At 43.7% G+C, this 12,595-nt stretch overlaps 1 protein-coding gene across 2 annotated transcripts in view; it reads left to right on the top strand.

Moving 5' to 3' along the window:
* Positions 1-12,595, top strand: part of CTNNAL1 (catenin alpha like 1) — a 165,714-nt gene that overhangs the window by 88,059 nt on the left and 65,060 nt on the right. For both annotated transcript variants that reach the window (XM_030551619.1, XM_030551620.1), the window contains exons 5-7: positions 8,581-8,670; positions 8,976-9,146; positions 12,123-12,323. In XM_030551619.1, coding sequence (XP_030407479.1) covers positions 8,581-8,670; positions 8,976-9,146; positions 12,123-12,323 — 462 coding nt within the window. The remainder of the gene's footprint in view (positions 1-8,580; positions 8,671-8,975; positions 9,147-12,122; positions 12,324-12,595) is intronic.

Below are 12,595 nucleotides of genomic sequence, written 5' to 3'. Positions count from 1 at the left end.
CCCCAGAGTGAACAACAACCAAATTCTAACAGCACACACAAACTTCCCTCCCTCAAGATTTGAAGGTATCCTGTCCCCTTATTGGTCCTCTGATCAGGTGACAGCCAGGCTCACAGATCTTGTTAACCCTTTACAGGCAAAAGAGATATGAAGCACTTCTGTTCTATTAACTCTTACTTATCCGTTTGACAGTTGTTCTAAAAAATGAGCAAACTTTGAATAGTTGTTAAAAATCATATTTTACCATCAAGGTCTGGTAGTTCACGACTTGAAACTGATGAGCAGCTGACAAACAGCTTTTCCTACTCAGGAAACTGTGTGTCTAGACACCACCTCAGAAGGAGAGAATCTGTAGCGGGCTTGACAGTCATTGACCATGTCTACAACCAAAGAGCTGGGGGACAATGAGAGAAGAAATACTCCATTCCCTTGACTGGAATGTGATATTTTTATTCGACTCTTTTAAGTAGATGGGATAGTGTCATAGATTACATGCTGGTGATGACAGTGCCTCATTGATGGGTAGGAATATCTTACTCTAGGGGGATGATATGTAAAATGTCCACCTGGGAATGCTGAGGCTCCTGTACGTCCTCCAGTGGAATCTGGAGGGGTTCCGCTAACCACTTCATTAAGTCCTGGAAGGCCCTAAAGTCATCTGCATAAGAAGGCGATGGCAGCGGCAGCATTGTTGCCTTGTCAAGGATAAGGAAGACATGGGTGAAGGGGGTAACCCTTTGTTTGGTGGCTCTCGCTCCTCGTGAGTCTCCTTGGGTACCAGGGAAACATTCAGTACTGGTGGGCTATTTTGCAGTGCCAGTGGCTGTTGCAGTACTGGCAGGTGTTCCTGTTGTTGTTTCTTGTAGGCTGGTACCCTTGGGTGCCATAACCTATCTAGGCATTCCAGTAGTCCCACTGTAGAGGTGGGTAGGGGAAGGATCCCCATAGGTATTTGTGCTCAGAGAACCTAGGGCATCTGCTGGGCTCTAGAAAGTCTTCCTCAGGGTATGTCTCTAGATGCATGGTGTGGTAACTGTTGAGATAGAGCCCTGTATGAAAACCTCAGATTCTGAGGATGTCATCTTCCGAGTTGAGTGATGAGTCTTTGGGCATCGGTACTGGTACTGGAGGCAGTGAATCAGGTCTTGTTTTTGCGAATAAGCGTTCAGTAACCAACTGTTGAAGTGGCAGTGGAGAAGAGTCTATTACAGTGCCCCTTAGGAGAGGGTACTGCAGTTCATCTGAGATGGGATCCTTGGGAGAAAGAAATCTGGAGGGCATTGGAGGGCTATAATAATGAGCAGTAGGAGCCTAAGGTGGTACCAGGGCCTGAAATGGGGATGGTTGCAGGGCTAGAGATGCATGTGGTAGTGGAGCAGTGGATGAGGTGCTTAGAGTGGTTATGTAAAGAGGAAGATGATACCGAGAGATCCAGCAGTTAGTCTGAATGGTCTCTCTGGCTCCAAGAGGATGTCTGTACCAGTGCCCTTGAAGTGGTCTTCTTAAGAGTCTCTGGTCTTAGATGAATCTCACTGCCTAGAGGTGTCACATGGTACAGAGGAAGATGCCTCTTGGTGCTGCTTCATTGATGATTTCTCCAATTCTGACGACATCTGGGCAGTACCAAAATCTTGGTACTAGAGTCAGCTGGAGCCTAGGCTGTACCCATTAGTCTGCTCTAAGAGGTGACTTACTCCTCTTTCAAGAGTCTTGGGTGGGGAAAAAGGAGTTTTCTTCTCTTAATGGCCTTCATCTCTGAAACTGCCCCAGAGCACTGGAAGTCACTGGTATGGCCTGAGAGGTTGAGCCCTATGTACTGGGCAGGGGGAGGGAATCGGACCCTGTGGGAGATAAGGAGCATTCTATTGGGAAGAGCTTGAGTCTAGTGCCTCTGTCCTTGTGGGACCTGCCCTTAAACTCCATGTAGACTTTGCATTTGGATGGGATATGAGATTCTTCAAGGCAGTGTAGACAGCTGGAGTACTTGTTGCTATGAGGAAAAGATTTGTGGGCAGGTTTGATAGAGCTTGTACCTTGAGGCCTTAGAGCTTGTACCTTTAGGCATAGTCCAGGGAAGTGCCATAGACCACAAAGCCTGCAAGGTCAAGAAATTTAGGAAGAGGGAGCCCCGCAAGCATAAAATTGTGTTACAACTAAGAAAAATTAACAGAACTAGAAAAAATAATAAAATAAATAGAGTTATTGAAGCAAATAAATAAGAAAAGTGAAACATCAGCTAGGAAGCAGCATTCTTCAGTTGCTCTCAGGTTGTTGAGAAGAAGTTGGAGCAGCGGTGATCTTCATAGAGATATTGTTATGATATGATTATGGCATAACTATGAGGTATGTAAGATATCATTGAAAAGATTATGATTCACTCAGTATGATTGTCCTATTTGTATGCATTTATCATTTTGGTGTCTGAAGTCAGGAATATTGTCTATGCATTGATTACAAATGTGTTTACTCCTGGGGAATGCCCATTAGGCAGAATGCAATCAGTCTAGATAGCTGGCTGGGAAGGGCCATTAGGGAGAACAGTAGGTTTTAGAAGAAGCTAATCTCTCACTGGGGAGCCTTCCTGAGGACGCTACAAACAGCCTCTAAGTTATGGCTGCTGTGACCCTACAGGGACATGTGACCAAGTCACATGACACTGGTCTCCATCTTGGAATACCAATGTTTTTCCACTGAAAGGTGTGGGAACTAAGCTTGGAGACAAAGGGTTTCCACCATATGCAAAAGCTATTTTAAGGCAGGGGAGTGACATCATCGTGGTTCTTCACTGACTCCCTGCCCAAAGAGGCTCCTGAAAACACCTGAGGAAAGAGGACTGAACTGGGGGGGAAGGGCTGAACTGAGGCTAGAGGGATTTATGAAGGGAATGGCTCTTTAAGGTGCAAGCAAGTGCAGCTTGCCCTTTAAGAATGTCAGCAACTGGCTTAAATCATCATTTAGAGTGAGAATTTGATACTTTCATATTCAATCCCTTTAGTATATTAAGCTTAGGTTATGTTTTTGTTTGTTTGCTAGGTAATCTGCTTTGATCTGTTTGCTGTCTCTTATAATCACTTAAAATCTAACTTTTGTAGTTAATAAATTTGTTTTTTGTCTAAAACCAGTGTGTGGAATTCATAACTTGGGGCAGAAAGCTATGAATATTTCTCTCAACACTGAGGGAGAGGGTAAATTTCATGAGCTTACGCTGTACAGTTCCCTGTGCAGCACAAGACAGTATAACTTGTGGTTCACCTTCCAGAGGGGGTGTGCACCTGAGAAGCTGATAAGTGCCCTAGCTGTATAGCCTTCCCATGCAGGGGCTGGTCAGAAAGCCTGTCTGCATGTTACTACAGCTGGGTGTGTCTGGTGAAAGTATGAGACTGGGAGCATGTCTGCAGCTTGTCACAGCATTATAGGGTTAGTGGGAGCCCACTCTGGTGGGTTGAGGGGCTCAGTGGTACCCCAGTTCCAGATGGCAGGCACCCCATGATGTCGTGCTGGGAGTCTACTACAGGCCACCTAATCAAGTGGAAGAGGTGGATGAGGCTTTTTTCAAACAACTAACAAAATCATCCAAAGCCCAAGATTTGGTGGTGATGGGGGACTTCAACTATCCAGATATATGTTGGGAAAAAAACACCGCAGGGCACAGACTATCCAATAACTTCCTGGACTGCATTGCAGACAACTTTTTATTTCAGAAAGTTGAAAAAGCTACTGGGGGGAAGCTGTTCTAGACTTGATTTTAACAAATAGGGAGGAACTCATTGAGAATTTGAAAGTAGAAGGAAGCTTGGGTGAAAGTGATCATGAAATAATAGAGTTTGCAATTCTAAGGAAGGGTAGAAGGGAGTACAGCAAAATAGAGACAATGGATTTCAGGAAGGCGGATTTTGGTAAGCTCAGAGAGCTGATAGGTAACGTCCCATGGGAATCAAGACTGAGGGGAAAAACAACTGAGGAGAGTTGGCAGTTTTTCAAAGGGATGCTATTAAGGGCCCAAAAGCAAGCTATTCCGATGGTTAGGAAAGATAGAAAATGTGGCAAAAGACCAGCTTGGCTTAACCACGAGATCTGGCATGACCTACAAAAAAAAAAAAAGTCATATAAAAAATATAAACTAGGTCAGATTACAAAGGACGAATATAGGCAAATAACACAGGAATGCAGAGGCAAGATTAGAAAGGCAAAGGCACAAAATGAGCTCAAACTAGCTGTGGGAATAAAGGGAAACAAGAAGACTTTTTATCAATACATTAGAAGCAAGAGGAAGACCAAGGACAGGGTAGACCCACTGCTCAGTGAGGAGGGGAAAACAGTAACGGGAGACTTGGAAATGGCAGAGATGCTTAATGACTTCTTTGTTTCGGTCTTCACTGAGAAGCGTGAAGGAATGTCTAATACAGTGAATTCTTATGGGAAGAGGGTAGGTTTAGAAGATAAAATAAAAAAAGAGCAAGTAAACAATCACTTAGGCCATGTCTACATCTAAAATTTTGCAGCGCTGGTTGTTACAGCTGTATTAGTACAGCTGTATAGGGCCAGCGCTGCAGAGTGGCCACACTTACAGCAACCAGCGCTGCAAGTGGTGTTAGATGTGGCCACACTGCAGCGCTGTTGGGCGGCTTCAAGGGGGGTTCGGGGAACGCGAGAGCAAACCGGGGAAGGAGACCAGCTTCGCTGCGGTTTGCTCTCGCGTTCCCCGAACCACCCTGCAAACCGCAGGGAAGGAGACCTGCTTGCTCGGGGTTCGGGGAACGAGAGAGCAAACCGGGAAAGGAGACCAGCTTCGCCGCGGTTTGCTCTCGCGTTCCCGGAACCACCCAGCAAACCTCAGGGAAGGAGACCTGCTTGCTCGGGGTTCGGGGAACGAGAGAGCAAACCGGGAAAGGAGACCAGCTTCGCCGCGGTTTGCTCTCGCGTTCCCCGAACCACCCTGCAAACCGCAGGGAAGGAGACCTGCTTGCTCGGGGTTCGGGGAACGAGAGAGCAAACCGGGGAAGGAGACCAGCTTCGCTGCGGTTTGCTCTCGCGTTCCCTGAACCACCCTGCAAACCGCAGGGAAGGAGACCTGCTTGTTCGGGGAACGCGAGAGCAAACCGGAGAAGGAGACCAGCTTCGCCGCGGTTTGCTCTCGCGTTCCCCGAACCACCCTGCAAACCGCAGGGAAGGAGACCTGCTTGCTCGGGGGTTCGGGGAACGAGAGAGCAAACCGGGAAAGGAGACCAGCTTCGCCGCGGTTTGCTCTCGCATTCCCGGAACCACCCAGCAAACCTCAGGGAAGGAGACCCGCTTGCTCGGGGTTCGGGGAACGCGAGAGCAAGCTGGGGAAGGAGACCAGTTTGATTACCAGAGGCTTCCTCAGGTATGCTGGGATACCTGCTTATTCCACGGAGGTCAAGAAAAGCGCTGGTAAGTGTCTATACTTGATTACCAGCGCTGGATCACCAGCGCTGGATCCTCTACACCCGAGACAAAACGGGAGTACGGCCAGCGCTGCAAACAGGGAGTTGCAGCGCTGATGGTGCCCTGCAGATGTGTACACCTCCTAAGTTGCAGCGCTGTAACTCCCTCACCAGCGCTGCAACTTTCTGATGTAGACAAGCCCTTAGAAAAGTTAGATGCCTGCAAGTCACCAGGGCCTGATGAAATGCATCCTAGAATACTCAAGAAGTTAATAGAGGAGGTATCTGAGCCTCTAGCTATTATCTTTGGGAAGTCATGGGAGACGGGGGAGATTCCAGAGGACTGGAAGGGGGCAAATATAGTGCCCATCTATAAAAAGGGAAATAAAAACAACCCAGGAAACTACAGACCAGTTAGTTTAACTTCTGTGCCAGGGAAGATAATGGAGCAGATAATTAAAAAAATCATCTGCAAACACTTGGAAGGTGGTAAGGTGATAGGGAATAGCCAGCATGGATTTGTAAAGAACAAATCGTGTCAAACGAATCTGATAGCATTCTTTGATAGGATAACGAGCCTTGTGGATAAGGGAGAAGCGGTGGATGTGATATACCTAGACTTTAGTAAGGCATTTGATACGGTCTCGCATGATATTCTTATAGATAAACTAGGAAAGTACAATTTAGATGGGGCTACTATAAGGTGGGTGCATAACTGGCTGGATAACCGTACTCAGAGAGTAGTTGTTAATGGCTCCCAATCCTGCTGGAAAGGTATAACAAGTGGGGTTCCGCAGGGGTCTGTTTTGGGACCGGCTCTGTTCAATATCTTCATCAACAGTTTAGATGTTGGTATAGAAAGTACGCTTATTAAGTTTGTGGACGATACCAAACTGGGAGGGATTGCAACTGCTTTGGAGGACAGGGTCAAAATTCAAAATGATCTGGACAAATTGGAGAAATGGTCTGAGGTAAACAGGATGAAGTTCAATAAAGATAAATGCAAAGTGCTCCACTTAGGAAGGAACAATCAGTTTCACACATACAGAATGGGAAGAGACTGTCTAGGAAGGAGTATGGCAGAAAGAGATCTAGGGGTCATAGTAGACCACAAGCTTAATATGAGTCAACACTGTGATACTGTTGCAAAAAAAACGAATGTGATTCTGGGATGCATTAACAGGTGTGTTGTAAACAAGACACGAGAAGTCATTCTTCCGCTTTACTCTGCGCTGGTTAGGCCTCAACTGGAGTATTGTGTCCAGTTCTGGGCACCGCATTTCAAGAAAGATGTGGAGAAATTGGAGAGGGTCCAGAGAAGAGCAACAAGAATGATTAAAGGTCTTGAGAACTTGACCTATGAAGGAAGGCTGAAGGAATTGGGTTTGTTTAGTTTGGAAAAGAGAAGACTGAGAGGGGACATGATAGCAGTTTTCAGGTATCTAAAAGGGTGTCATCAGGAGGAGGGAGAAAACTTGTTCACCTTAGCTTCCAATGATAAAACAAGAAGCAATGGGCTTAAACTGCAGCAAGGGAGATTTAGGTTGGACATTAGGAAAAAGTCCCTAACTGTCAGGGTAGTTAAACACTGGAATAGATTGCCTAGGGAAGTTGTGGAATCTCCATCTCTGGAGGTATTTAAGAGTAGGTTAGATAAATGTCTATTAGGGATGGTCTAGACAGTATTTGGTCCTGCCATGAGGGCAGGGGACTGGACTCGATGACCTCTCGAGGTCCCTTCCAGTCCTAGAGTCTATGAGTCTATGAGACCGTCACACACCCCCAGCACAAAATTGTGCTACAACTAAGAAAAATTAACAAAACTAGAAAAAATAAAAAATTAAATAATATTTGAAGCAAATAAGTAAGAAAGGTGAAAAAGTATATAGAAAGCAGCATTCTGCAACAGTTGCTCTATTTTGAGCCTCAGGTCGTTGAGAAGGAGTTGGAGCAGTGGTGAGTCTGCACCTAGCTATATGCCCTCACCTGGGAGCACTAGGTACTGCACTGTGCAGGCATAGGCTTGTGGACGCTGCAATTTACAATTTCCATTGCAGAGTTCACAGACAAGTGTACAGCCTACGGTTGAGTACCCACATGATCATCTGCTCAAAGAAGAATTTAAGAGTATTTGAGCTGGAGTGATGAAAGGGCTCTCAGTTCTTTAAAGATTAAGACACTGTGCAACTGAGTTCTGCTGGTGTGTGAAAGACTTTTTTCATCTTTAACTCTTTGCTTTTGTAATGACTTTAATGTGTCTTGAGCATCTTTCTTCTCTTCAGCTCATAGCCCTCAAATTCTCTCCTCTTGCAGGGCTTACTTTCCATGGGCTAAGTGACACACATCTCTCTCTGGGGAAGTTCCTGACAAATTTCTGTTACTACTGAGTTCCTCTCTGTACAAACAGATTGGTTCCTAGCAAAGCCAGTTAAGTGTTTCATCAAGTAAAATTTTATGCACTTAATATTTTAACCCACAAGGTTGTAATTACACTATACTATTATTCTTTTTAAAAGAAGAATAATTTTATAGCATCTTTATTTATGAAGATTTCACATTTTTCAGTTTGGCAAGCTTTTCAAAGATGACCTAACAAAAAAGCACTGGGTTTATGCTTTTTGTTTGCTTTATGATGTGTTGAGGATCTGATTTCTCCCTCTGCCTTTCCCTCTCACTTCTCTGCACGTCGTTTTATTTTGGGATGGATTTTTTTGCTTGGTTTTTACATTAGAAATGTCATCTCTTGCCTTCTTGTTTTATTCAAGAGGACTCCTTTGGATTAGCAAATTAAAGGAGTGGGAGCTTTCTTAGGACATAGCTGGAGGATCTGGGATATTGAATATATCGGAGACCTTTTCTTTCAGGAGTTTGACTCAAATGAATGTTAACAGAAATAAAATATAGTTTTCAAATAGTCCAAAAGAAAATGTCTTACCCTTCAGTTGCTCAGGTTTCATTCTTTTGTGTTTTGTGATGTAATAATTCTGCATGTACTCTAGATTTCCAAGAAGGTGTCTGTTGGGAATAGACTGATATTTCAAGACTCACACATCATAAAGCAGCTTAAAAAAAAGACAACTTTTTCCTTTTGGTTGGTCCTTTTCTTTCTTTATAGGTAGCTAATTTCTTCAGCTATCATCCAAGAATACTTAGTGTTTTCATTTTATTTACATAGGATTTAAAAGATGAAAAGAAAAAAGCTAGAATGGCAGCAGCTAGGGCTGTTCTTGAGAAATGCACCATGATGCTTCTCACTGCTTCAAAGGTAAGACTTCACGTACTTTACTCAGTGTTGGTGAACCACAGATTATAGTAGCTGGCAGAATAAGGTAATGCTGTTTCCACAGCTATGTTTATAAAGATTGCAACAAAAGAAATTTGAATGTAAAATGATGTTGGGGAGAGGCTTTTCCATGAGTAATGCTAAAAATGTAGCCATATGCAATAGTAAGTTAATTGAATTTGTAATAACATTACACATTTTTGCTTTAGGCTGGGTATGGAAATGAGGATTTATTTCATTATACTACACATGGACTTTTGGGTAATATAATAAATTTATTTTTAAAGACATGTCTGAGGCATCCTGACTGTGAATCTGCTCGTTTAAACAAAGAAGGAGTGTTTCACCGAATGAGATTAGCTTTGGAGCAGGTAATAGAGATCGTAACTGAGTCTAGACCCAGTGGAGAGAATGAAATGGCCGCCATAAGTATATATACGAGCATCAAAGAATTCAAGGTAAGGATAAAGACAGTATTATTATTCTATGACTTAAAATAATGTGATTGCAACATAAATTTAAAAAATACATATGTACAATGGGAAGCTAATTTCTCTGCACCTTGAATGAGTGGCAGTTTCCAATATCAGGCCTTGCACAGAGCTCCCAGAAGCTCATTATAGCTTGAAAAAAGATGGTTATGGTTTGTCTGATGCTGCCACTGTACATCTGCTAATATTGCAACCACTTCTAACACGCAGGGGAGTAGATCAAAATGTATTCAGATCTATATGCTATGTTGAAGTGCTGCTCTCAACTCACCCCACTGTCTAGGCTGCTTAGAAGTGTATGTCTACACTCACTAACCCCTGGTTCTGACACAGGTATAAGGCCAAGCCCTGCTTCTGTCCACATTGAAATCGTTCACTCAGACCCACTGACCCTGCTTTCATGGGGGAGGTGTATGTCAGAGCCTCAGTCCCCCTTGAAATGATTCAAAGCCTCAGGCATTGCTATGTGGCTGCTAGGTCAAGTCCAGGTTGCTGCATTCAGGTTTGGAGAGTCCAACAACGATATTCCCCAGTTCCCTGTAGCTGTGTTTCCTAGCCCTTCAATCCCAAAGCTTTCAACTCACTTCCCAGGAACTGAAAGCAACTTCCCAGTTCAAATGCAGCTGTTTGGCATTTAACCCTTCACTTCCACATGGACTGCTCCACTGGAAACACAGTCAGTGCCAGCATGTATTTGAGTGGCCAGCAGTAAGATCAAGTCCTGCATCAAGCGCATTGCCAGCTGGCCAGAGAAACAGAGCTGGATTCTAGTTAAACTCTGGTGCAAAGTGAGCAAAACGTTCAGCTTCATCAAGAGCGCAAGAAATGATCATGTCTATGAAACTGTATCCAAGTGGATGGCAGTGTTGGAGATCAGTTGGACAGCAGAACAGTGTAGAGAATGAATAAAGCAGCAAGTCAACGATGTTAACGTCCCATTCCAGGACCTTCCTACAGCTACTGAGTGTATGGCTGAACCTTCTTTTGCTAGGTCCTTTGAATTGGGGTTATTGTTTCATAAGCCATGGCAACAGGTAAGTGGGATCTCCTAGAATAACAGTAGGGACAGTGACTCCATTTATCAGAATGTCATTCAATGGGAATAATATCCCAGCTTCTCCATGATGGTAAAGTCTTGATCTCTAGAACATCCTGGCATCATTCACCCTGTCAGTGTGTCGGACATTGGTGTCCATGAATCGGCCCCCGTGGTTGACCAGGGCCTGCATAACGATGCAGTAGTACCTTTTGTGGTTTATGTACTCATGCTTTCAGCCTATAATTTATAGGCATGAGTCCCTCTGTGGGTCGGGTGCAGATTGGAAAACTCATTCACTGAAAGCCAGCAATTATTTCAGGAACATTTGTAATGCCCATCACCTTTGGGTACATCCTCTGCCCAGAAACCTCTGCCACAACAACCCTCACAGTTGATTTGCCAATTCCAAACTATAGTAGTCTGGTGGCTATTCCATACCTATGGCTATAGCGATCTCTGTTTGGACTAGCATGACCTCCATTATATGGGTGTCCTGGCGCTGGAAGGTAGGGAAGGCTGATCACAGACCTCCAGGAATAACTGCTTCTTCATGCGAAAGTTCAGGACTTACTGCTGGTCATTCTCAACCAATCCCTGCTCCAGAAGCACTGGTATACATAGGGGAAATCTGCGACTAAGGCAAAAGGTATGAGCAGCATCAGCTGGGTTGCAGCTGGAATGACAATACCCTTATCTGCTCTGGCTGCTGGGAGTATACAGACACAAAATGGGTTGGCAGGATGTGTTCTTGGGGTAAAACCACCCAAAACACTCTCAATCAACTCCCAAGGGACAGACAAGTTCTCCCACAACCCTCTGTGAACCAAGCCCTAGAGCAACTACATCTGGCAAGAGTGCAATAGCCCACAAACCCACAAAAGCTGAAGTTGTGACTTGGGTCTGCTTATTGTAGTATGGATGTGCCAGCATGGCTGTGAGGCCTGCATTTCCAATGCATTGTGGATGTTCAAGGGCAGACATGGAAATGCCAAATCTGCAGGCATGGGTCACACAGGTCTGGGCTTAGTGTGCTGTGTAGATGTACCCATAATGTCTCAGCCAGCATTTCCCTAAAATAAGTCATTAGGAGGTGAACTAAGGAAGCTCCTAGTTGATCACTGGTAATTAACATTTTAAAATCTACACACTAAAAACATCACCCTTCTGTGGAAAGAGTGTAAAAGAGCAAACTGTCATTTTGAAGAAACTGTTCAAATGCAAAATCATCTCTTCTGCTCATTTAATCTTGCTCTTCTAAAATTCCATTAGATATCACATCCCACCGAGAACATGTTTCTGATTAAAGGGATATCTTAGCTGAATATTTGACAGTCTGTCCTGCCCAAGATTTATTCCTGAGGATGGCAATCAGGGGAGAGGCTGGCCCTTTGCACCCTGACTTTGATCTTATCTGATATATCCATTCCCTGGAGATTGTGCTACTCTTTTTTCCATATCTCTGCACCTAAAATTTGGTCAAAATTCCCATGATGCAGCTGCCCAAGAATATCCACTTTACTATATGTAAATTTTTTATAAACATTTTGAATGCAGGCGGATGTGTAAAAGACTACAAACAAAACTTGAATACCACATTGTTTAGCAACAGTCATTAGACTGGGTTTATCTTAGTATTCACAGCAGAACTATTATAGTACAGAAATATTGAAATATGCTTAACTTTGCTGTTTGTTTCAGTGGTGAGACATAAATTATGTTGCTAATGGTGCTAGTAGGTGAAGAAAGAAAATGGATGGCTGCGGGTGGGTAAAATAATTTCTCATTGTTAGAAAGTGCTAATAATAGGCTAAAGAAAAGCTGAAGGGTGGGGAAAAACGCACAATACATCCGCTATCTGTATTTATGTGAATGATTCATAGAGAACTGAATTTTATCCTTTACAGAATAAGGTGGAAGGTCTACGGGAGAATCTTTATTTTTTCTCTAAGGAGAATCTTTCAGCAATGCTGGAACTCATTCTGGAACACACAGAAGATTTTACTGATTCTGCCTACACCAGCCATGAGCACAGAGAACGCATCTTGGAGCAGTCCAAGCAGGCTAAAATGGAACTAGAGCAGCTGGTTTCAGTATGGATGCAAGCTGTAAGAGCTTTTTAGCAAAGTAAATCTTTTCATCTATACTTTGGAAAGAAAAATATGTTTTTTAGACTCTTTTTTGGCTTAAGAAAACAGAATGTATATAATATATCAAAAAGCAGTTCATTATAACGACCTCTACCCCAGTCTTCTACATCATTCTTGCAGACTTGAGGATATTTTAGTTTTCCATTGTTTTAGTCTATCTGCTTCTCTTCCCCCCTAATGCTCTGAATTCTGGCCACCATCCTTGTGGTGAACAATTTCATGGCATTCTT

The sequence above is a fragment of the Gopherus evgoodei genome, chromosome 2, assembly GCF_007399415.2.
Source record: "Gopherus evgoodei ecotype Sinaloan lineage chromosome 2, rGopEvg1_v1.p, whole genome shotgun sequence".
NCBI lineage: Eukaryota > Metazoa > Chordata > Testudines > Testudinidae > Gopherus > Gopherus evgoodei.
Note: the sequence above shows the minus strand (reverse complement) of the source record. Positions and strands in the feature narration are given on the sequence as shown.